The sequence below is a fragment of the Passer domesticus genome, chromosome Z (genome assembly GCF_036417665.1).
Source record: "Passer domesticus isolate bPasDom1 chromosome Z, bPasDom1.hap1, whole genome shotgun sequence".
Lineage (NCBI taxonomy): Eukaryota > Metazoa > Chordata > Aves > Passeriformes > Passeridae > Passer > Passer domesticus.
Genome location: NC_087512.1, coordinates 84,357,429 through 84,380,236, shown reverse-complemented (window position 1 = coordinate 84,380,236; position 22,808 = coordinate 84,357,429). Strand labels below are relative to the sequence as shown.

Here is a 22,808-nt window from a genome sequence, read left to right as displayed (position 1 = left end):
GCAGGGCGTGTGGTGGGGCAGTGTGGGTGCCAGCAGGCCGTGGGGAGGGGCTGGCCCTGCATGGGGGTGCTTGCTGTGCTGGGGGTACCTAAGGGAGCTGCTGGAGCAGCAGCCGTCCTCAAAACCTGGTTGCTGTCACTGTGAGAGGGCAGGGGTGCCTTCCCTGGGCTGGGAGCCAGGAGGGAGCAGCTGTGTCCATGCAGGCTGGTGCTGCCACAGGAGCTGCTGCTGCCACACGAGCTGCTGCCAGCCCACACACCAACTGGTCCTGTGGCATCAGTGGCACTGTATCACCCTCTGCTTGAGGGGTCTAAAGATAAGCACACACCAGGCTTGTGCAGCTCCCCAGGAACCTCCAGCTCTATCCATAAGCAATCCCAGGCACAGCTCCAGAGTGGATGGCATTCACTGGGAGGTTCTGCCACCCCTGTGCAGGCTCTGGCTGCAGCTGCCCTCGTGGTTCTCCGATGTGCAGTGACATTTGCTGGTGCAGAGGAGAGCCTGGGCAGAGCCTGAGCCTGCAGCTGCCTGGAGAGCCTGATGGGCACATCCCCAGGGCTTTGGGGATCCAGGTGTCCTGCAGCCACTGCCCCACTTCCATGGAGGGGGCTGGAACCTGAGCCCACCTGTCCGTGCCACCGGTCACAGAGCCATGGAATGGGCTGGGTCGGCAGGGACCCTGTGGATCATCTCATTCCAGCCCCCCTGCCATGGGCAGGGACACCTTCCCCTGTCCCAGGCTGGTGCAGGCCCTGTCCAGCCTGGCCTTGGGCAGCCCCAGCTCTGAGGAGCCTGGGGTCCAGCTGGCCCATGCTGCCCTGGCCTTGCCATGGCCTGTCCCCGTGTGCCCTGCCACCGTCGGTGACCACGTGGCAGACAGGACAGCCCTGTCACAGCCCAGTCACAGCCACGCAGTGCTACCCACCCCAGCCACCCCACAGTGTGCTCTGGAGGTCGCTCTCACCATCCCAAACCAGCTCCTCGTGCTGAAGAGCACACCTGGGCTCAGGTTCCTTGTGAGCTGTGGCTCTCTCTCCACCGGCCTCCACAGCAGCCCCTGTGGCATGCCCAGCTGGACAGTGGTGCCAGTGGCTCCCCCACCCCACTGGGATGGGTTTGTACAGCTTTTCCCACTGCTGTGCCCCAGGACAAGCCCCACTGCCTGCCCTGTGCCCCCACCCTGGCAGGGGAACGACAGGGGAGCAGAGCTTTTGGGGCCAGCAGCACAAGGGGAGCGTGCAGGGGGCAGCAGGGAAGGGGCCTGGGGTGAGCAGCAGGCAGCACCACATCCCTGGCACCATAACCAGGGCCCAGCACACAGCCTGCAGCCAGAGCTGAGGCTCAGCCAGCACACCCCGTGTCCCCTCCTGTCCCTTGTGCCACTCTGCTGGGATGTCCTGGGCGCTCAGTGAAGTGCTCTCTGATTGCAGTAACACCTGGGGGAGTTGTCCTGCATCACAGGAGGAATTCTGACACGTTTATCAGCAATAAATCTCATGCTTTTGATTCACAAGCATGTGATTGGCTTGCGCTGGCCTGTCAGAAATAGTTCTGGAGGTTTGGAACCTGGACTGAGCAGGGAAGACTGGTGCCCGTGGTGGTGGGGAGGAAGGGAGTGTGCTCTGGGCATCCCAGCTGCCTGGGGAGCTCCCAAAGGAGCCAGTGGAACCAGGGCTGACTCTGCTGGGAGAACCAGGTCGTGGCTCACTGCTCTCCAAGATTCCCAGTGCTGGCACTGCAGATTCTGCTGCTGGTGGAGCTGCTGTGACACTGAAGGATGGTGACCGAGCGCCTGAGAGGCTCCTGCTGGTGACAGGGGCTGAGCTGGTGCCTGAGCAGCTGTGCCAGACTCCCCAGGTGTGTTGACAAACAGCCACAAGCTGGCAAATCAGCTGCCACAGGGCACTGGGCTCAGGAGTCCATCCCAGAACTCCCTGGAGACAAGCACCTCCTGCACCTGAGACATCTTCCCTTGAGGAATCCAGAGAGCAGCACTGACCACGGATCATGAATTTTACAGGTGCAAATGTTACTTCATTAGCAAAAGTAACACAGAGAACTCTGCTGGGGACAAAATTATTACCAAGGTCAGGATTTTATGATCCCTTGTGCAGTCACAATTTTTTCTGTGCGTGGAGAGCACCCAAGCAGTGAAGGCAGGCAGACACAGCCACACAAAATGCAGGGTTTATTTCCAGGTGCTTTGGAACAGACAGCCCCACACGCCTCCACGCGAGATCCCACGTGCACAGCTGCACTCTGAGCACAGCACAAGCTCTCCAGGCTGGAGCAGGCAGCTCAGGCCCCAGGTGTTTATTCATGCCATTCCCAGGAATTTATTGCTTGGTTCAGGAAGACTCAGGAAGCTGCAGAGGCAGCTGCAGGCCTCACACCAACTGACCACAGAATTTAAACCTGCACTGCACTGCCAAACTTCTTCACAAAGAAAGATTACAGAAGTCCTCCTGCACTGATTTTCCATGCTAAAATTCTGATAAAAACACTTCAAGAGTCCAGTCAGGTGTTTATCTGCTCGTATTAGTTCTTAGTTAGTCTCACTGCGCAAAGAGATGCTTCATTCCAAAACATTGCAATAATTCAAATGTGGATGTGCTACAGGAAACACATGAAAAAAAGCCTTGTTTTTGAAATGCAAAACACTAGAAATGCAATGAAGAAGAAAGTGTTACTTAATAAAGCAACACAAGAAAGTATTAAAGTATAAAATACTGCATTTTATTGATGTTTGGGAGAGTGTTTATGCAGCTCCATGCTGTTAGTCCCCAGTACTGAAATTATTTAAAACAAAACACAGCATATCCCACTGCGTTAAAAAAGTGTTATTTTAATGCTTTTAAAAAAATCAAGAGCCAGAGATATGATCATTAAGTAAAGCCTGTAACAAAATATTAACACTTTAAAGGAATTAATCCAACCATCTCCTGTGTTTGCAGTCCTCAGATGGTCAGGGTGCAAACGACAGGCTGACAGGGCAGGTGCAGGGAGTCCTCTGTCTCACCTGAGCAGAAGGACACGCTGCAGCCTGGAGCCAGCCCCTGGGTCTCCATCAGCAGAAATGCTCTGGAAGTTTGTTTTAAAACTTAGGAATGCTGAGCCCAGTTTGTGTGCACCTTTGACAAGGAAGAAAGGAGACTGCAGGCAGTGTTAAGTGACAGTGGCACCAAAGAAGAGGAAGTTAAAAAGTAATTTTACATTACTTATGTGGAGAAACACAACTTCCTGCTGTGTGTGTAGGGTGCCATTTCTTTAAAATTAATTTTACATTAGCTGTTTGTAAAATGTAAGGGGGAAAGTACTTTTATGACACTAGTTTAGGTGGGTTTGACAAGGACATTTGACAAATGTGAGCCAGCCGTGCCCTGCAGCCAGGAGGGCCAGCCAGGTGTCAGCAGCAGGGTGAGGGGGGATTGTCCTGCTCTGCTCTGCTCTGGGGCAGCCTCACCTCAAGTGCCAGGGCAGTTTGAGCACCATCATGCAGACATTAAGCTGTCAGAGCCTGTCCAAAGGAGGCCATTGGGCTGGTGAGGGGTCTGGAGAGGGAGCTTTACCAGGAGCACTTGGTTTGCTCAGCCTGGAGGAGAGGACACTGAGGTCAGACCTCACCGGGGCCTTCATCCTCCTCGTCATCCTCCCGAGGAGCAGCAGAGGGGCAGGTACAGACCTCCTCACTCTCGTGAGCAGTGACAGGACGTGAGGAAACAGCTGAAGGGGAGCCAGGGGAGGTTTGGGCTGGCTATCAGAAAGGCTGTTCACCCAGAGGGTGGTCTGGCACTGAACAAGATCCCCAGGGACAGGGTCACAGCCCCAAGGCTGCCCGAGGTGAAGAAGTGTCAGGCACAAGATGGGATGGTGGGGGTATCCCCTGCGAGGCCAGGAGCTGGACACAGTGATCCCGAGGGTCCCCTCCACCCGAGCACAGCCTGTGATCCTGTGCCATGAGGCAAAGGAGGACTGCTCCTGACCTAGGAGCCGCGTGCTCCACGGACAGACCCACAGCTGCCAAGGGAAGTCGCCCAGAGTGCAGGGCAGGAAATTAAAGCCTGGAGATAAGAGGAAAAGACAACGTGCTCACGCCCATAACGGGGACCAGATGGACTGTGGGCATCTGGGAACAACGAGATGCTGCTTGCCTCCCGTGGCAAAAAAAGCCAGCACAGATTCCCTCTCCTTCAAAACGACAGACAAAGACAAGCTCTGCTCAAACTTCTGCGTATATAGAATTGTAACATAGGAGATACAAACTGGTTAAAATACTGCTAGGAATAGCACAAACAAGAGACAGTACTTCACTTACCACTTAATACTCGTTTCTACGGAAAAAAAACCAGCCAAATATCCAGATCTTGCTGTATTAAAGTTATATGTACACCTGGCAGTCCAAAAGTTACTTGTCTGGGATTTAATTTAAGCACCTTGATTACACAGTGTCCTTTACTACAAAACAGCCAAACATACATTCATAATCCTAGAACTATTGTCATAATTAGCATATTTTAAAGCATTATGCCAGACGGGTGCAGCCTAAAGCCGTTTTTCTCTTTTAAAGGTAAGGGCTCTGCACCACCATCCTCACGTAATGCAGCAACTCATGTTACAGTAATCATTTAAATGCTTTCACTGTTACAAAATGCTTTAGAGAGTAGGGGAAAAAAAAAAAAAAAAAAAAGAAAGAAACGCGCACGTCAGTTCGCTGCTCTCAAACCGTGCTGTGTCAGGAGACCCCCGTGCTGTCACCCCTCTGCCCTGCAAAGGGGCTCTTGGCCGTGGGGTCTCATCCCCGCCCCCCCAGTGGGGTCTCATCCCCATCCGTGGGGTCTCATCCCCATCCCTGGGGTCTCATCCCCATCCCGCCGCGCGGCTCCGGCGGCGACACCCGCGAGGTAGGTACCGGATATCCCCAATGGCAGAGCCAAGACTGTGTTTGGCACCGTGGCACGCCGGTGTGCGCCCGCCCGTCTCCTCCGCGCCGGGCCGGCGGCTCACAGCAAGCTGCTGGGCAGGTTGCTGCTCTGCCACCTGAGGCAGGTGGTCTTAGAGTGTTTGTAGAGGTGGCTGGACTGGCTGAAGCGCTTGCCGCACTTGAGGCAGGCGTAGGGCTTCTCCCCCGTGTGCACGCGGATGTGCTTCTTGCAGTCCGTCAGCGTCAGGAAGGTCTTGCAGCAGATCTTGCAGGCGTACTTGCGCGCGCCCTCCACCACCAGCACGTTGTGCTCCGACAGGGCCTTCTTGCACTTGGACAGCACGTCGGCCGAGGCGCGCGTCAGCTGCGGCGGGCCCGGCTGCGACAGGTGCCCGCCCTCGAAGGACGCGCTCCCGTTCATCATCAGCTGCGACCCCGAGGAGCTCTCCTGCAGCTGCGAGCCCCGCACGGACGTCACCACGGGCATTTTGGGGGCGATGCGGCGGTAGCCGGGAAAGCCACCGGCCCCGCCTCGGACGGAGCCCATCATGGCCCGAGACAGCGAGTGCAAGCCCAGGCCCGAGCGCGGGAAATCCATGCCGAACTGCTCCGCCGCTCGGTAGCCGGAGCTCTGCACGCAGGGCAGGCCCATCACGTCCTGCATGGGCCTCACGAAGTGGGAGTCCGTGGGCTCACTGAAGGGGTTCTCCACGTGCGAGACGGCGGCAGAGGAGTGGCCGCCGGCGGACCCCGACTCCGGGCTCATCAGGTAAGGGGCGTCGCTGTCCATCCTGCAGTCGCTGGTGGTGTTGGGAATGTTGTCGTCGTTGTTCTGGCTGGTGCCAAAGCCGCCCGCCCTGCTTTTATTCAAGAAGTTTGAAATGCTGAAAGAAGACTTGTGTTCCAGGTTGTTGGCCACGTCCATGATGTGGATGTCTCCCACCCTGTCGGTGCTGGACTGAGGGTCCGAGAAGCTGCGGTCACTGCTCTCGGGACTCAGCTCTATCTTCTCTGCACTCACCACGCCTCCTTCCACCTCCACCGACTCGCTGCCCTCCGCCTGGGAGGTGACATCGCTCACCTCGTCCTGAGGCTCCGGGGAGCTCAGGGGCTCGGACTTCACCACCACCCTCATGTGCTCCTTCTCATTCAGGCTGACCTCCGGATTTTCACACGGGAAGTTGCTCTTCTCAGCAGCAGCCTCCTGGTCGAAGCTGGTTTCCACCTGCGTGGCCTGGGAGGCCATGGACATCTGGGAGATGTTCCCCCCGCCGTTGTCTGACTGGCTGGGCACCTGAGCGTCCTCCTGAGCACCGAAAGACTGGTCGAACATGATCGTGTTGTCCTCCTGGTTGTCGGCAACCGCGTCGGCCTTGGGGTTGTCCACGATCTTCAGCGAGTCGGGGGAGAAGAAATCCTCCCGCGAGTGCACCACGGGCTGCCCGCTCTCGGCGGCCACGTCGGCCACGGGCTCGTCCATGGCGGGGCGGATGCGCTGGCGGGCGCGCTCCTCGGAGGACTGCTTGCGCTTGTGCAGGCGGCGCATGGGGAAGGCGGCGCGCTGCTCCAGCCCGCCGCGCAGCGCCGCGCCCACGGCGCCCGGCGGCTCCTCGGCGCCCTGCGAGGAGCCCAGCGCCGAGCTGACGATGCTGAGCCCCAGCTGCTGCAGCATGAAGGAGCGCTGCAGCCGCGCGCTCTGCTCCTGCGCGCGCTCGCTGGGCGGCGACAGCGGCAGCGTCCGCGTGGTCAGGTAGTGCTTGCAGGCCTTCACCACCGAGTTGAGGTGCAGGTGGGAGGCGGCCAGCAGCACGTCCATCACGTTGCTCTCGCCCAGCATCAGCGTGGAGGTGTACATCATGTCGATGAGCGCGGCGAAGGCCTCGGCCGTCACCACCTCGCTGTCCAGCTGGATCATGTTCATGCTCTGGTCGCCCTCGGCCACGGTGAAGAGCGCGCGGAAGTGCGTGCTGCAGGCGGCCAGCACCGAGCGGTGCGCCTTGAAGTGCCGGCTGCCCACCACGATGACGCAGTCGCACAGCTGCCCGTGCAGACGCTGGTAGTTCAGCTGCTGGAAGACCTGCTCAAAGTGCCCCGGGAAATCCATGGCCCTGCAAAACACGAGAGCAGCGCTGCGTGGGACACCGGAGGAGCAGGGGGACGGAGCAGCCGTGCTGTGAGCACGGGGAGAGGAGCTGGGATTGCTCAGCCTGCGGGGGGGCCTCGCCGTGCCCTTCCAGCCCTGAGGGGGCTACGCTGAAGGTGGGACACCACCATGAGTCTGCAGAGCAGGAGAAAAGGGGACGGGCTCAAACTGAAGGACAGCAGCAGAGGATGGGATTGTTCCTGGCAGGGTGGGCACGCCCTGGCACAGCCGTGGCTGCCCCTGGATCCCTGGCAGTGCCCAAGGGCACCATGGCTGGAGCAGCCTGGCACAGGGGAAGGTGTCCCTGCCGTGGCAGGGTGGAGCAAGACAAGGTGCCCTCCCAGCACAAAGTGCTGCATGATCCTGTGGCTGCTCGGGCTGCAGTGACCCTGGCCGTGAGCTGACAGACAGACAGACAGACAGCACCTGGCCTGAGTGCAGCACCACCACAGGGGCACAGGAGCAAAGCAGGCAGTCTGCAGGGCAAGGAAGAGCAGAGGAAGCCCAGGCTCTGCCGCAGAGCTGACCTCAGCACCACGGTGCTGGAATGGGACAGCGTGGGGCACCTCACACCCTGAGCAAAACACCCGGTCCTGCCTTGTAGGAAAGTCTGATTACAGCAACAACGAGCTGCTCACAGAGGTGGTCACCCTCCACAGGAGCACCAGGGCTGCCGGCAAGGCAAGGCAAGGCAAGGCAAGGCAAGGCAAGGCAAGGCAAGGCAAGGCACGGCCAGACAGGCAGGCAGGCTGGCTCCTTCTCCAATTCCCCTTATCAGTCCTGTCAGTGGAGTCCCTCAGCACTACCTCGGCAATATCCTGACTGCTCCTCAGGAAACAACAGCAGAGTGAGACCTGCAGGGCAGAAAGGCTGCACACACAACTCCCTGTGCTCGCGTTTATCTTCCAGCAGCACCGATGGGCACAAGACCACAAACCAGCCAAAAAAAGCTCACACGGCGCTTTTGAGGCGGGATCGACTGGAACGCTGCCGATTCAGAAGCCCAGCCTCAAACAGGGGCGCGTCTGCTCTTCCTCCCTCCTGCCACCCCTGTCTCTGCCGGGACATCCCGGGAGTCCCCCGTGCGTCCTCGGATGTTGTGAGAACAGGCAGACCCCTCACAGTTACTGCCCACAACACGGGAAATTCAGCCCTGCACAGCCTCTGAGAGGCGCGGGACGTTAACTGCCGCCGGCTCCCCGCTGAAAGGCGCTCTGCCCAAACACTGCCTCATTTCCCCCGTTCTCTCCTCTCCGCGGCACCGGGAACAGCCCAGACGCGCGCCCTTCCCAGAGAGGCGGCACAGCCCCGCACCGGGGGGCGCCGTTCTGAGCGCACACGGGACACGAAGGGGACACCGGGGAGCCGCCGCGCGCCGCCCCGCTCACCTGCGTGTCGGTGCGGGCAGGGCCCGCGGGGCTCGGGCGGCTCGGGCCGGGCTCGGCTGGGATCGGGCCTAGGCCTCGGCCTGCCGCTGGGCTCGGCCCCGGCCCCGCTCCCGCCGCGCCGGCCCCGCCCCGCCGCGCCGGCACTCCGCGTCACTTCCGGCCGCTGGCGGCGCGGGCCCTGCCCACAGCCAATCGGCGGCCGCGGTACTGCTAGGCCGCGGCGGCGGTCTCACCGGGCCCAATCGGGGCTGAGCTTATTGCCAGGCCGGGAGGCGGCGGCGGAAGAGGCGGCGCCGCCATGGCCGCCCGCGCCGCCATCGCTGCCCGCACGGCCTCGCCCAGCCCCGCCATGGCCGTCGCCACCTGGCGCTACCGCGGGGACCCCGAGGGCGAGCGGCCGGCGGCGCTCGGTGAGCGGGGCCGGGCGCGGGGCGGGCGACGGGCCGCCGGGCCGGCGATGGCGGCGGGCGCGGCGCTGACGGCGTTCCTCTCCCGCAGTGCGGTTCGCCAACGGGCGGCTGGAGCGGCCCGAGGCGCTGCGCTTCACGGTGTACCGGAACCGGGACTCGGCGCACCCGCGGAAGAGGCACCGGCGCATCCTGGTGAGGCCAGGCGGTGTGCGCACGGGGCAGCAGAAATGCGAATTTACTGATTGCACCGTGCGCGGCCGGGCGCGGCGGGGCTGGCACGGGGTGCCCAGAGCAGCCGGGGCTGCCCCTGCGTCCCTGGCAGTGCCCGAGGCCAGGCTGAACACTGGGCACAGGGGAAGGGCTCCCTGCCATGGCTGGAATCCCCCCCTGGGGCGCCTTTGTGCAGCTCAGGGGTGCCTCATGAGGGAGAGCCCAGCCCGTCCTCACAGGCTGCTGCTGCTGACCTCTGCATCCACTCCTCTCCAAGAACACAGGAGTTCCCAGCCCGAACTCTGCAGGAATTCTTCCGCAGAGCAGAGAGGCCAGCACAGTCTCAGGGTGCGCTGCAGACACCTCCGGGTGCTGGGGCACTCCTGCTGCTGGTGCTGCCTTTGCAGCTGCGCAACTGCAGGCACTCCCAGTGCCCTCAGCCCTTTCCAGGGGTTCTCTGCTTTCACCCAGCCCTTTCCAAGGGTTTCTCTGCTCTCCCTCAGCCTTTCCAAGGGTTTCTCTGCTCTCCCTCAGCCTTTCCAAGGGTTTCTCTGCTCTCCCTCAGCCTTTCCAAGGGTTTCTCTGCTCTCCCTCAGCCTTTCCAAGGGTTTCTCTGCTCTCCCTCAGCCTTTCCAGGGATTTCTCTGCTCTCCCTCAGCCTTTCCAGGGGTTTCTCTGCTCTCCCTCAGCCTTTCCAAGGGTTTCTCTGCTCCCCCTCAGCCTTTCCAAGGGTTTCTCTGCTTTCCCTCAGCCTTTCCAGGGATTTCTGTTCTCCCTCAGCCTTTCCAAGGGTTTCTCTGCTCTCCCTCAGCCTTTCCAAGGGTTTCTCTGCTTCCCCTCAGCCTTTCCAAGGGTTTCTCTGCTCTCCCTCAGCCTTTCCAGGGGTTTCTCTGCTCTCCCTCAGCCTTTCCAGGGATTTCTCTGCTCTCCCTCAGCCTTTCCAAGGGTTTCTCTGCTCCCCCTCAGCCTTTCCAAGGGTTTCTCTGCTCTCCCTCAGCCTTTCCAGGGATTTCTCTGCTCTCCCTCAGCCTTTCCAGGGGTTTCTCTGCTCTCCCTCAGCCTTTCCAAGGGTTTCTCTGCTCTCCCTCAGCCTTTCCAGGGATTTCTCTGCTCTCCCTCAGCCTTTCCAGGGATTTCTCTGCTCTCCCTCAGCCTTTCCAGGGGTTTCTCTGCTCTCCCTCAGCCTTTCCAAGGGTTTCTCTGCTTCCCCAGGTCTCGGAGACGGAGCGGCTCTGCTACGTGGGGCACAACTTTGGCAGCGAGGTCACGAAGTGCAACTCCCTGTGCAGGTATGGAGCAGGGGCACAGGGGCTGCTCACACTCAGAGCTGCTGCTCCCTTCCCTTCCCTTCCCTCCCCTGCCTCAGGGTTCCTCCCGGGGGTTTGGGCAGGGGGCTCTGGCTGTGGTGTGTAAATCAGACCAGGCTGAAAACGTCTTGTGCAGTCTGGGGTGAGGATATGGATAGTGCAGCAGCAGGATGGAGCTGTTTCCAGGGAGGAAAGATGGAGGAGCTGCCTTTATCAGCAGCTGGTCAGTGCTGCAGGGTCTGGGGCCCTTGCAGCTGTGCTCTGCAGTCGTGCAGCAGGACCTGGCTTCCCTCTGCAGAGCCTGTCAGAGCACAGCCACACCGCCTCAGTCCTGGCTGACAGTGCCCCCAGCAGGGGTAGATCCTCTCATGGGCCAGTGTCCCCTGTGGGATGCTGCAGCTGAAACAAGAGCACCAGGGGTGTGTTTCTGCTCGGTCTGGAGAGGGAAATGCAGTTTAACAAAGGTGTGTGGTGTTAATTCAGCACTGTTGGTGGGCAGATTTGAGTGCCCCTGCCCCTGAACACTGGTGAGCAGTGCTTCTGGGGGCTGAGGTGCTGCTTGCCTGCATCTCTGAGGATCCAGGGCTCTGGAGGAAATCTGGAAATTTGGTGTGGTTCGAGCCATGGCCATCAAGTACTGGCATAGCAGAAAAATGCAAAATAAAACAGCAGAGCTGTGGCACCCACACATTACCTAATTCAGTGGATTCCAGACTTGAGCATTTACTTAGAGTATCAAGTCTTTCTGTTTCTGTATGTACACATGCCTTGGAGATAACCTGGTTTATCACAGCACTGTGTGTGCAGGGCAGGAGAGCTGCTGGGGTGTGAGAAGACCACGTAATTTAAATAATTGCCACTGCTCTGCCTCTCACTAATCAGCTGCCCCCGTTCTCCCCAGGTACTTTGTTGGAGTGCTAGACAAGAGCTCTGGGCAGATGGAGGTCTACAATGCTGAAATATTCAACATGCAGCCCCTGCTCTCAGGTGGGAGGTGCTGGCAGTCACAGCTGCTGGCTGGCCCTGTCCTTCCCCTTCCTGCCTTGTTCCCTCGGCTGCAGCAAGGACAGTTCCTTCACCTGTGCATGCCAGGAGAGGGGAGCACAGGCTGGGTGGGAGTCACTCACAGAGTGTCGCTGCTCAGGTGCAGCCTTGTCTGGGTGAGCTGTGCTGGGGGAGGCCTGACACTCATCAGGAACTGGACCCCTGAATAAAAGAAATAACCAAAAAAACCCCAAACCAGGTTTTATCCAGCAGGACTGTTTTTTGTCATTGGCCCCAGGATAAGAACCCAAAAGATGACAACTTTTGGTCGCTGATTCTTACCCTGTGCAGCAGGATGTGGGTTTGGACATGGTCCATGTATTGCGCCCATGGGCTTTGCAGAAAAAGCCTTTTTTTCCCCCAGATTCTCCTGTGTGGAGTGCCCTTTAATTATCCAGGTCACATGGAGGAGATCCTGTGCCAAGTCTGTCAGTCACAGGGCTAAAGGAATGCCTGTGGTGGCTGCTGTGCCCAGGCACAGTGACTGTTGCTGTCTTGCAGATAACGTGATGCCTGACGACACGAAGGAGTACCAGAAGAAATCCTACAGGGAGAAGGTAAAGTGGGAAGCTGTGCCATGCTCTGCCGTGACTGTCCTGCAGCTGGCAGCGAGGCTGCTGTCCTGCAGGGTAAACCCAGTGCCCAGCAGGCAGCAGGGGCTCAGGAGTGTTCCCCTGGTTATCCTGGTTGTTTTAGGCTGGTCACCAGCCCAGTGACCCCCTGCCCTGGCAGACCAGCGCGTGCTGCGCTGCGGGTTGTGCCTCGTGGGGAGTTCACAGCTCTGTCAGAGGCTCTGTGTGCGGAATGAGCAGCGGGGTGTGTGCTCCCCTGGGTGCACAGGGCGTTTCTGAGCGCGCTGTGCCCCGTGCAGATGGATCTGTGCATTGAGGCCTTCGGGACCAGCAAGCAGAAGCGAGCTCTGAGCTCTCGCCGCATGAACGCCGTGGGCAGCGACATCGTCAGCACGGCCGTGACAAAAGCAGCTGCCAACGTGATAGACACCAAGGGAGTCACAGGTGAGAGGAGTCTGCCTCAGCTGTGCTCAGGACAGCCTGCAGTGCCTTTCGCTGTCTGTCCATGCCAGGTGTGGCAGGAGGAAGAGGGGTTTTCTTTAGGTGATGAGGAGGTCGCTGGTTCACAGCTGAGATGGGTACATGTAGGGGAGCTGCTCCTTTCTGGTCCTGCTGGGCTTGGTGTTGGAGTTGCCTGAATGAGGGAAGGTCCCTGTGACATCAGTGTCCATGCTGCCTGCTTTGGAAGCTCCTGTGGGATATGGCTCCACTGGCGTAAAGGCAGTGCCCTCAGCTGGTCTGAGCTCTGTGGCATGGCTGTTGAAAGGGCACCTTCTTACCTCAGAGAGTGGTGCAGCCCTGGGACACAGCACAGTGTGGTGTCACCATCCCTAGGGGCTTCCAAGCTGTGGCAGGAGAGCTGGGGCTGCCCTGACTGTGGACATCTGGGCAGGAGGGCAGACAAGACCTGTCCAGAGCATTTCTGGGATCCTGGCAGTGTCACTGGCATGAACAGGAGAGATGTCTGTGGACTGCAGACCCCACCACCTTTCACCCCTTCTGTTCCAGGGTGGATATTGACTGTGCTCTCAGAGCTGCTTTGTGCCAAGTGGGTGTCCACTGCAACACAGGTGCCAAAGCTGTGCTCTGCCCACATTTTGGTGCTCTTCTTGCCTAGATGTTTCTCTAGTCTGGACTGGTCTTTCTAAATTTTTGATGTCCCGAAGGTTCTTGATAGAAGTTGTAAATGTGTAAAACTCCAGTTGTGACTAAAATAGTGTTGAGTTTGAGTGAACTTGCTTCTAAAGGCAGGATTTGGGTTGTGTTGCTGCTCCCTGCACTTTGGTTATCACGGTTCCAACGCTGCTGTCCCGCTTTCTCCCAAGCTCTGATGCAGGACATGGCCCAGGACGACGTGCAGAACATCTCTGCCTTCCTCCCGCCGTGCCACGAGGACGCCGACCGGCCGGAGCACGTCTACAAGTTTGAGGACTGTATCTTTTCTGTGCCGTGCAGCCACCTGGGGTGCTGGGGGCAGGCTGAGGCTCTGCCCCTCACAGGCCACGAGCTGGGAGCGAGGCGCTGGGGCTGCCCTGGGTTTTGGGGCCTGCAGGTGCCGTGTCCTGCCTCTGCCGCAGAGAGCAGGATGCTGTGCTTGTGCCACAGCCTGTGAGAGGCCCGGTCCCTGCACAGGTCATCCCCTTGCCCTGCCCCCTTGCTGGGTGAGTGTGACAGAACTGCCCTGCCTGGAGGGGCGAGGCCAGGTTCTTTTCCTTACAGTGCTGCCAGTGCTGTCTCCTGCTGAGTACGAGGCACTGCGGGTGCCAGCAGCCGCCCTGGCCAGCGCCACCGCGGAGGAGATAGCCAAGAGGGCAGAGGAGAGGAGGTGAGGCCCTGCCAGGGCCACCTCCTGGCTGAGGGGCACTGGGGCTGCTGCTGCCACTGCCACGGCTCGGGGCACAGGGAGGGCATGGGATCAGGTGTGGCAGAGCAGCCCCTGCCTCAGGGAGGGTGGGGGACACCGGGGTACACAGCACAGGGTTCAGGGGCCCTCTATGCAGCTGAACTCCCCCTCTCCTTCCTGCAGCCTCTGCTCCTTTGTTTTGGAGGAGCTGAAGTTCCTGCCCACTGATGAGAAGAGCAGGGACCACAAAGCCCGGTGCCTCTGGTTCCTGGACACCCTCATCAAGTTCAGCCAGCAGAAAGTGATCAAGAAGAAGCGTAAGAGAGTTTTCAGCTCATAAACACATGCTTTTGGGAAAGTCTTCATCATCCTTTGCTCGCCAGCTGAGTGTGTAGATCACAGCCCTGCCATGCTCAGGGTCCTGCTTGTGAAACAGCACCACACAAAACATTTTGGCTGAGATTTTCCAGACTTGCCATCCTCCTTAGAACTTGTGTGTCTTTGGCAGTCCTTGGCAGGGCTGAGGGAGGAGGAAGTGGGAAACCTGGCTTTAAATATCTTCCTGCATTGCTGGAGACACAGCAGGCACCCATGGGGCTTGTCTAAGGAGAATGACTAGACTTGGTGATAGTTCTGTTAGTGTGCTCTCAGCTTTAACAGTGTTCTGCAGCTGTAACAGTGTTCTGTGGCAAAATAAATGCATGCATAGGTGTGTGTGCATTGTAGATTGCACAGTATGGAACTGGGACACTGCTTTTACTGAGGAAGTAAAAGCTGTTGGGATTCTCTCAGGCCTGATAAAGTAAGAGACCTAGAAAGGAAGCACCAAGGTTCATTTTGGGTTTGTTGTGTTCCTGGGAAGAGGCACTAAGTGGTGGGATTCCCGGGCTGGACTCAGTGATCCCAGTGGGAATTGTGGTGGTCCATGCTGAGTGTCAGGGTGATACACGTGCTGCTGTGGTGGGTGGGCAATGCAAGGCAGGGTGTGTGTTCTCATTCCACTGCAAAGCCCCTTTCTGCCCTAGATCCAATGGGTCCCGAGTGCCCACACATCATCAGCAAGAAACTCATGAAGAACTTCACCTCGCTGACCTACAACAACGGCAGGTGAGGGATGGTGTGTGATGCTCCTGGGGCAGAGCTCAGCCTGAGGGGCCACAGACACACCATGAGGAACATCTCACGAGTTCTCCCTCTTGCCACACAGCATCCAGAATCTGATCTCTGCATCCATGAAGGCTAAAATCACCGCCTATGTCATTGCCCTGGCTTTGCACATCAACAACTTCCAGACGGATCTCACCGTCCTGCAGAACGACTTGAAGCTCTCAGAGAGCAGGTGAGTCAGCCTGTTCCTTCACTGCTGCCAGGATCCTCCTCCCCAAAGACCCTGGGAGTGTCTCTGGACCTGGGGAGGGCTTTAATTTCCCAGGCAAGGACAGGCAGTTGTCTGTGGGTGCAGGACCTGCATTTCCCAGGAATCACCTGGCAGCTGCAGCTCTGCTCCAGCTGTGCTCCTGTCCTCGGCCCTGCAGAGTTCATTGGATCAGGCTTTCTGGCCAAAACTTTAGTTTTTACTGGGTCTTACCAAAACCTTTGGTCACGTCTTGCTTTTCAAGCTTCCCCATTGGTTTTGATGCCACCACTTGTTTTGCCCACAGTTATCCTCTAGTCTTTGATCAGAAGTGGTGGACTTAGTGGGTTTAAGAGCAGTCTGTTGTTGGTCTCCATCCATTTTCCCTTTTTCTTTCTGGGGCTGAGCTTTTTCCACGTTGTCTTTGGCAGTTGATGCCCGGGTTTGGGTTGTGCTGTGGGAACGCAGGCCTGGGGTGCTGTGGGGAAAGCACAGAGCAGGCTGGGAGCTGCTGGAAATGCAGCAGTGCCCTGTCCCCAGGAGGGCTCAGCTGCTGCCTCCAGGGCACCCCTGTGCACAGAGACCCCTCTGGGGCTGTGGGGTCAGGCAGGGGCTCAGCCCCCCGATCCATCTCTCCTGTTCCCCAGGATCCTGGACATCGCCAAGGCCCTGCGGCTCAGGGTGTCCAAGGCCAAGGGGCTGCCAGGGCTGGAGGATGACCAGAACCACAAGCTGGGCACTCTGTCCCTGCCCCTGCCCACGCAGAAGGCGCCAGAGGGGCAGCGCAAGCGCAAGAAAATGAACTGAGAGGCCCTGGAGCTCTGGGGGGACACAGCCCCTCCCTCAGGATGTCATGGGGATCCTTCTGCTGGGTTTGGGTCCAGCATCAGCCCTCGCCCAGCTGAAACCCAGGCTGAGGGTTTCACCTCACTGAAATGCTGCTTTTTTCTATGTATATAGAAAAAGCTATAATAAACCATTCTTTTTTCTAGTTTGTCTGGGGTGGGTGTGAAATGGAGGTCGTGAGGGGAACAGGTTCTGGGTCATGGCCCCTCCCAGGTTCAAGGTTGGAAGCAGGGAGACAGAGTGTGATTTACATACACCTTTTTGTTTCTCTGGACTGTCAGTGTAATCCTGTGTTCAAAAACTGTAAAGATGTTTTTGTCACTTTTGCTATCCTGGCTATTTTCCTGGGGGAGGGAGAGGTCTGTGCTGTGGAGCTGGTATCACCCTCATGGAGAGCAGTGAGCTGTGGCTTCCCAGCCCTTTGCAGAGATCCTTCAGTCTGGTTCCTCTCCTTCCCACTCCTGGGTGCTCAGCTCACAGGAGCTGTGTGCTTCAGTAAGGCTCTAGGAGTCAGGTGGGCTTGTGAGAAACAGCATCAGCACCAAACTGGTGTGTGAAACGAGCGTGGAATGCCAGAGGACATCATCTCTGTGGGACGTAGCTGCTTCAGACAGCACTTTGGGTTTGGAACGTCCTCTTGGGATTTATGTATCCCCTGACACACCTCACAAACTCTCTTCTCTCACGTGTGATTAGCAGTGACACAAACATCCTGTATTCTGGGGAGGGGATCATTGCTGCTGTGGGAATTGCAGGCCCCAAATAATGGACAGGGCTGGCAGGGACTTCTGGAGGTCTGTCCAGCCCCTCTCCCTGCTCGAAGCCTGGCGCCAGGTGCCCAGGACTGTGTCCAGGTGACTTTGGGGTGTCTGGTTACAGGAACTCCACACATTCACAGTGAAGCAGTGTTTCCTGACGCTCAGAGGGCACCTCCTTTGATCCTGTGTGCTCGTGGCCCCTGGGCACCTCCCTGCAGGGCCTTGTAGCCACGGGCAGGGTCCCTGAGCCTTCCCTGCTCCGGGGTGAGTTGCCCTGTTCCCTGCCCTGCCCCAGCCCCCTCAGCAGCTTCCTGGGCTCCCCAGTGTGTCTGGAGCTGAGCCAGAGCTGGACACAGCACCCAGGCTGAGCACAGGAGGAGGAGGAGCTCAGTTCTAACTGCCCAGACACTGCTGGCTGCTGGACGGACACACAGGCGTGTCCGTCCTGACCCTCCCAGCACAAACAGGGGCAGTTGTGACACAGCAGCTGCAAAGGGAGCAGTGCCAGGTGCTGCAGGCTCCAGCACGAGGGGCTTGTCCCGGCCGGGGCAGCCAGGCGTGCTGGGGGTCCTGCCAGAGCACGTTCCCTGTGCTGCTGCCTTTTCCCTATCCTGGAAATGAAACCTGGGACAGCGTTAGTAAGGAGGTATTATAAAAGGGGATCTTTATTTGGGGGCTTTCAGGGGCAGTTGTGGAAAGATGCCCACAGAAGCCCACCCATGTGGGATGAATACAGCTTTTCTAAGTTCAGCAAACCAGCATAATTGACAAAAAAGCACCAATTAGGAGCACAAGAGTGATGAAATTCTCCCCTCTCCAGTGAAGCCCCTTCCCTGGAGCCCTCCCTTGGCACCGGCTGTACTGTGTCCATGAAATGCATCTCCAGGAGCTGCTCTCAGCCTTGGTAGCCAGGAAAGGACCAAGACAGCTCAGGGGCTTTGTGCCCCTGAGGCTTGGAGCTCTGGAATTCGCTTTCCTTTTCTTTTGGGAAAGGCCATGGAAAATGACTGGGAAAACCAGCCACTAATACAATACAGGGAACTATGTGTGAAGAATACAGAGAATACAAAAAAGAAAAAAAAAAAGGCAAAATCCAAAATGGCATCACTGCGGACCTGCTTGCTTTTAAACTACCGCAGCTGCTGCCTCAGGGGGCAGGAGGGAGACATCGTTAGCTGCTTTCCAGCAGTTTGTTCTCGGTGAGGGCTGCTGATGTTGGTGTGAGGAGGGCCCCACCCTGCTGAGCTTCCCTGCAGGGCTCTGGGGAAGGGAGGGCAGTGAGCTCACCCTGCCCTGGGAGCTGGGCCCCCACGGGGTGCTGCAGCAGGCTCCTGGCAGCACCTGTGAGTGTGTGCAGAGAGCCGTGGTGAGGGGCACCTGTGCTGCCAGGAGTTGTGATCCACCCTGCAGCGGAGAGCTGCAGCCCAGGGGAAGGCCCTGCCCTGGAGGAGCTTGTGGAGAACAGTCCTGGGGGAGGGACTCATGCTGGAGCAGGGGAAGGGTGCTGGGAGTCCTTCCCAGGAGGGGGGAGAAGCAGTGGCAATGTGTGATAAACTGTCTGCAGCCCCAGTTCCCTCTCCCCCTGTTCCGCAGGCAGGCAGAGAACTTGGGAAAGAAGTAGAGTCTGGGGAGAAGAGCTGTGTGAGAAATTGAACTGATTTCCCCAGGCTGAGTCTGTTTTGCTGGCAACAGGAACTGGTGAGGCATATCCCCTGTCCTCACCTTGACCTGTGTTCTCTTTGTGTTTTGTCTCTGCTGTTCAGCTGAGGGAAGGGACAGAGTGGCTTCGGTGGGCACTGGGATCCAGCCAGGGTAACGCTGCAATTACACAGACTCATTTTTTACCTTGGATTTGCTAAAGGGAACCAGGCAGAAGAACTCAGCGCTGGTGTGCTCCTGTTGTGAAAACCCTTGGCAGCCCTTGGGCTGTGCTGTCAGTGTGTGAGTGAGGCCGTGCTGGGCTGGTCAGAGCTGCTGGGAGGGCAGGAGGCACAGCCCACAGCAGGGCACAGCCCTGGGGCAGCCACGGGAGCACTCCAGCGCTCACCCTCTGTGAGAAACGCCAGCCACTTGTTCTCGACATTTTAAAAGTTTGATGGTAATGAAATGGTTATAAAAATAGTAATATAATTAGAATAATCAAATTTGACCATTTGAGATTAGGACAATATGAGACAATAAAAACAAAGAGATAACGGACATCCAGGTGCCTTTTCCTGGGCAGCACAAGCCCGAAAAAGGACCCCATTAACAGAGGATTAACCCTTAAAAACAACAGCCTGTTGCATATTCATACACCTCACACATGATGCATAAATTCCAGTCAAACACAGGATTCTGTCTGGTAATCTCCAACTTCTCCTCTTAATCCTAATGGCGTAATTGTGACTGAAGAAGGCAGGAAGAAGTTAGTTTTCTGCTGATAAGGGAGCAATAAATTCCCTTTCTCTGAAAGATTTAGGTGTCCTGTGGCTGCTATCTGGTAGAAGTCCTTTCTTAAGGAGAAGTATCTTACATAACATAGCTTCTGTTTTAACATTGCGTTATAACCTCAAACTGTACTTAACACACTCCTTAGGACAATTAATGCAGCAAGGGTGTCCTTCCCCAGCACCCGGGGGCTGCAGGATGTCACCAAAGGGAACAGCTGTCCCCTCTGCAGCCCTGTGCCCCTGCACCCTCCAGGGCTGCCTGGCACTGCTCAGCACAACTGGCCTCCCCAGAGGAAGCGCTGAAACATTTACACAGCAGAGGAGTTCAGTTATCATCCAGACAAACAAAATCACCTCTGAAATCCACACCTTACAAGTGTTACGAAATAACCACAAATTGCCTGTGCGTAACCCACTGTGACAAACAGCAGAGCTCAGAAGGTCATTAAAGTACACCTCCTTTCATGTGCCCATTCCTGACGGGTGCTTCACTCGTCTCAGCTGTGGGGAGCCCAGCAGGGTGGGCATGGCCCATTCCTGGGGAGCACTCAGCTGTGGTGGGGTTCAGGAGTGCCAGGGCGAGGGAAGAGAGGAGAATCTGACCCCGTGTTTCAGAAGGCTGGGTTATTACATTATGATATATATTATATTAAATGCCATATTAAGACTGTACTAAAAGAATAGAGAGGAAGGATCCATCAGAAGGCTAGGAAGGACAGGAGAGGAATGGTAACAAAAGCTCCTGACTCCCAGAGAGTCCGAGCCAGCTGACTGTGACTGGCCATCAATTAGAAACAACCAACATGCACCAATCCCAGGTGCACCTGCTGGCAAACAATGTCCAGACCACATCCCACAGCCATCAGATACTTAATTATTTACATTTCTTTTCTGAGGCTTCTAGCTAGGATAAGAGAAAAACCCTAGCAAAGGATTTTTCAGGAAATATTTTCCAGCTGCAGGGAATGCTCCCCTTCCTCCCCACCTCCTGTCTGCAGTCTGAAAATGGGCTCACACCCTGGGCTGCCCCAGCCCTTGCACGGTCCTGCTCTGGGCACTGCTGCAGAGGAACCTCCTGCCCTGCAGCAGCGCCAGCACTGGGGATTTTGGCAGGGAGGGCGGCCAGCCCTCGCCACCACCATCCCCTGTGGCACAGGCACAGATTTGAGAGCTGCCGTGCAGCCATGGTATTTTATGAAAAGTCCTTTGCCAGGATTTTTTTCCTATTCCAGCTGAGAAGCCTCACAAAAGAAATGTAACAATTAACAATCTGATGGCTGTGGGATGTGCTCTGGACATTGTTTGCCAGCAGGTGCACCTGGGATTGGTGCATGTTGGTTGTTTCTAATTAATAACCAACCAAAGATGCAGCTGCATCAGACTCTGGGAGTCAGGAGCTTTTGTTACCATTCCTCTCCTGTCCTTCCTAGCCTTCTGATGGATCCTTTCTCTCTATTCTTTTAGTACAGTCTTAATATAGCATTTAATATAATATATATCATAATATAATAACCCAGCCCTCTGAAACACGGGGTCAGATTCTCCTCTCCTCACTGATCCTGGTGTCAGCGTTCAGGAGCACATAATCACAGAATGATTCTGTGCAGGTGCTTTTATTGCAGAGCTCTGGGTGTCAGGGGTACAGACCCAAATCTGACTCTGCCATGGGTTCGGGATGACCATGTTTTATATTCTTTCACTATATAACTTACATATTAATTATTAAACTTACACTGTTCTATTGTATGCATTGATTTCATCCAAGCATGGGGTTCTCGTGATTCCCCCTCAAACCCTTGAGCATAGATTCTTATGATTCTTCTTACAATCAAACAGTAATTATATTTAATTACTAAACAATCATCACATCTAGCAATTATATCATTTATCATATACTGGTTATGCAGGTGTAATTTCACATGATCTAGCAAACACAAGGCCTAACATTTCCCAGAGCCTACTTTTAACATTTTCCCAGGATATACTAAGCCCAGCTTTCTTTCTACCTCCCCGAATTTTCTGTGATTGTAAAGTCTGTTATTATTGTGGCCAGGGGTGGGTCGTGCAGCCCCCGGCCCCTGCAGCTGTGCTTTTACAGGCTGGAGTGGGTCTGGCTGACCCCAGTCTGCCCCACAGTGACACCTCCGCTGTGGTGTCACCGCTGGGTGCAGAAGGCAGGCAGCTGCACTCACCTGGGCTGCACTCACCTGGCTGCATTCTCCCGGCTCGGAGCTCTCTCTTATCGGCTCGGAGCTGTCTGTTATCAGCTCGGAGCTCTCTCTCCCCCCTCAGACCTCTCTCTCCCCTCAGACCTCTCTCTCCCCTCAGACCTCTCTCTCCCCCCTCAGAGCTCTCTCCCCCCTCAGAGCTCTCTCTCTCCCCTCAGAGCTCTCTCTCTCCCCCCTCAGAGCTCTCTCTCTCCCATCAGAGCTCTCTCTCTCTCCCATCAGAGCTCTCTCTCCCCTCAGAGCTCTCTCTCCCCTCAGAGCTCTCTCTCTCCCCCCTCAGAGCTCTCTCTCCCCCCTCAGAGCTCTCTCTCCCCTCAGAGCTCTCTCTCCCCCCTCAGAGCTCTCTCTCTCCCCCCTCAGAGCTCTCTCTCTCCCCTCAGAGCTCTCTCTCTCCCCTCAGAGCTCTCTCTCCCCCCTCAGAGCTCTCTCTCCCCTCAGAGCTCTCTCTCTCTCCCCTCAGAGCTCTCTCTCTCCCCTCAGAGCTCTCTCTCCCCTCAGAGCTCTCTCTCTCCCCCCTCAGAGCTCTCTCTCTCCCCTCAGAGCTCTCTCTCTCCCCCCTCAGAGCTCTCTCTCTCCCCTCAGAGCTCTCTCTCTCTCCCCTCAGAGCTCTCTCTCTCCCCTCAGAGCTCTCTCTCTCCCCCCTCAGAGCTCTCTCTCTCCCATCAGAGCTCTCTCTCTCTCCCATCAGAGCTCTCTCTCCCCTCAGAGCTCTCTCTCTCCCCTCAGAGCTCTCTCTCTCCCCCCTCAGAGCTCTCTCTCCCCCCTCAGAGCTCTCTCTCCCCTCAGAGCTCTCTCTCTCTCCCCTCAGAGCTCTCTCTCCCCTCAGAGCTCTCTCTCTCTCCCCTCAGAGCTCTCACTCCCCTCAGAGCTCTCTCTCTCTCCCATCAGAGCTCTCTCTCCCCTCAGAGCTCTCTCTCTCCCCCCTCAGAGCTCTCTCTCCCCCCTCAGAGCTCTCTCTCCCCTCAGAGCTCTCTCTCCCCCCTCAGAGCTCTCTCTCCCCTCAGAGCTCTCTCTCTCTCCCCTCAGAGCTCTCTCTCTCCCCTCAGAGCTCTCTCTCCCCTCAGAGCTCTCTCTCTCCCCCCTCAGAGCTCTCTCTCTCCCCTCAGAGCTCTCTCTCTCCCCCCTCAGAGCTCTCTCTCTCCCCTCAGAGCTCTCTCTCTCTCCCCTCAGAGCTCTCTCTCTCCCCTCAGAGCTCTCTCTCTCCCCCCTCAGAGCTCTCTCTCTCCCCTCAGAGCTCTCTCTCTCTCCCCTCAGAGCTCTCTCTCTCCCCTCAGAGCTCTCTCTCTCTCCTCTCAGAGCTCTCTCTCTCTCCCCTCAGAGCTCTCTCTCTCCCCCCTCAGAGCTCTCTCTCC

At 57.2% G+C, this 22,808-nt stretch overlaps 2 protein-coding genes across 2 annotated transcripts; one reads left to right on the top strand and one right to left on the bottom strand.

Moving 5' to 3' along the window:
- Window positions 1–2,169: 2,169 nt before the first annotated feature.
- On the bottom strand, window positions 2,170–8,606 carry ZBTB5 (zinc finger and BTB domain containing 5). Its single transcript, XM_064403194.1, has 2 exons — window positions 8,453–8,606; window positions 2,170–7,029 (listed from the first exon to the last, which is right to left on the bottom strand). Exon 2 carries the CDS (start codon window positions 7,023–7,025, stop codon window positions 5,001–5,003), a length of 2,025 nt encoding a protein of 674 aa, XP_064259264.1. The 5' UTR covers window positions 7,026–7,029; window positions 8,453–8,606; the 3' UTR covers window positions 2,170–5,000.
- A 102-nt stretch (window positions 8,607–8,708) lies between these two features.
- Window positions 8,709–16,183, top strand: POLR1E (RNA polymerase I subunit E). The gene is made up of 12 exons (XM_064403195.1): window positions 8,709–8,862; window positions 8,951–9,054; window positions 10,285–10,361; window positions 11,281–11,366; window positions 11,925–11,980; window positions 12,295–12,439; window positions 13,321–13,428; window positions 13,724–13,820; window positions 14,022–14,155; window positions 14,864–14,945; window positions 15,046–15,177; window positions 15,840–16,183. Exons 1-12 carry the CDS (start codon window positions 8,751–8,753, stop codon window positions 15,997–15,999), a joined length of 1,293 nt encoding a protein of 430 aa, XP_064259265.1. The 5' UTR covers window positions 8,709–8,750; the 3' UTR covers window positions 16,000–16,183.
- Window positions 16,184–22,808: the final 6,625 nt, after the last annotated feature.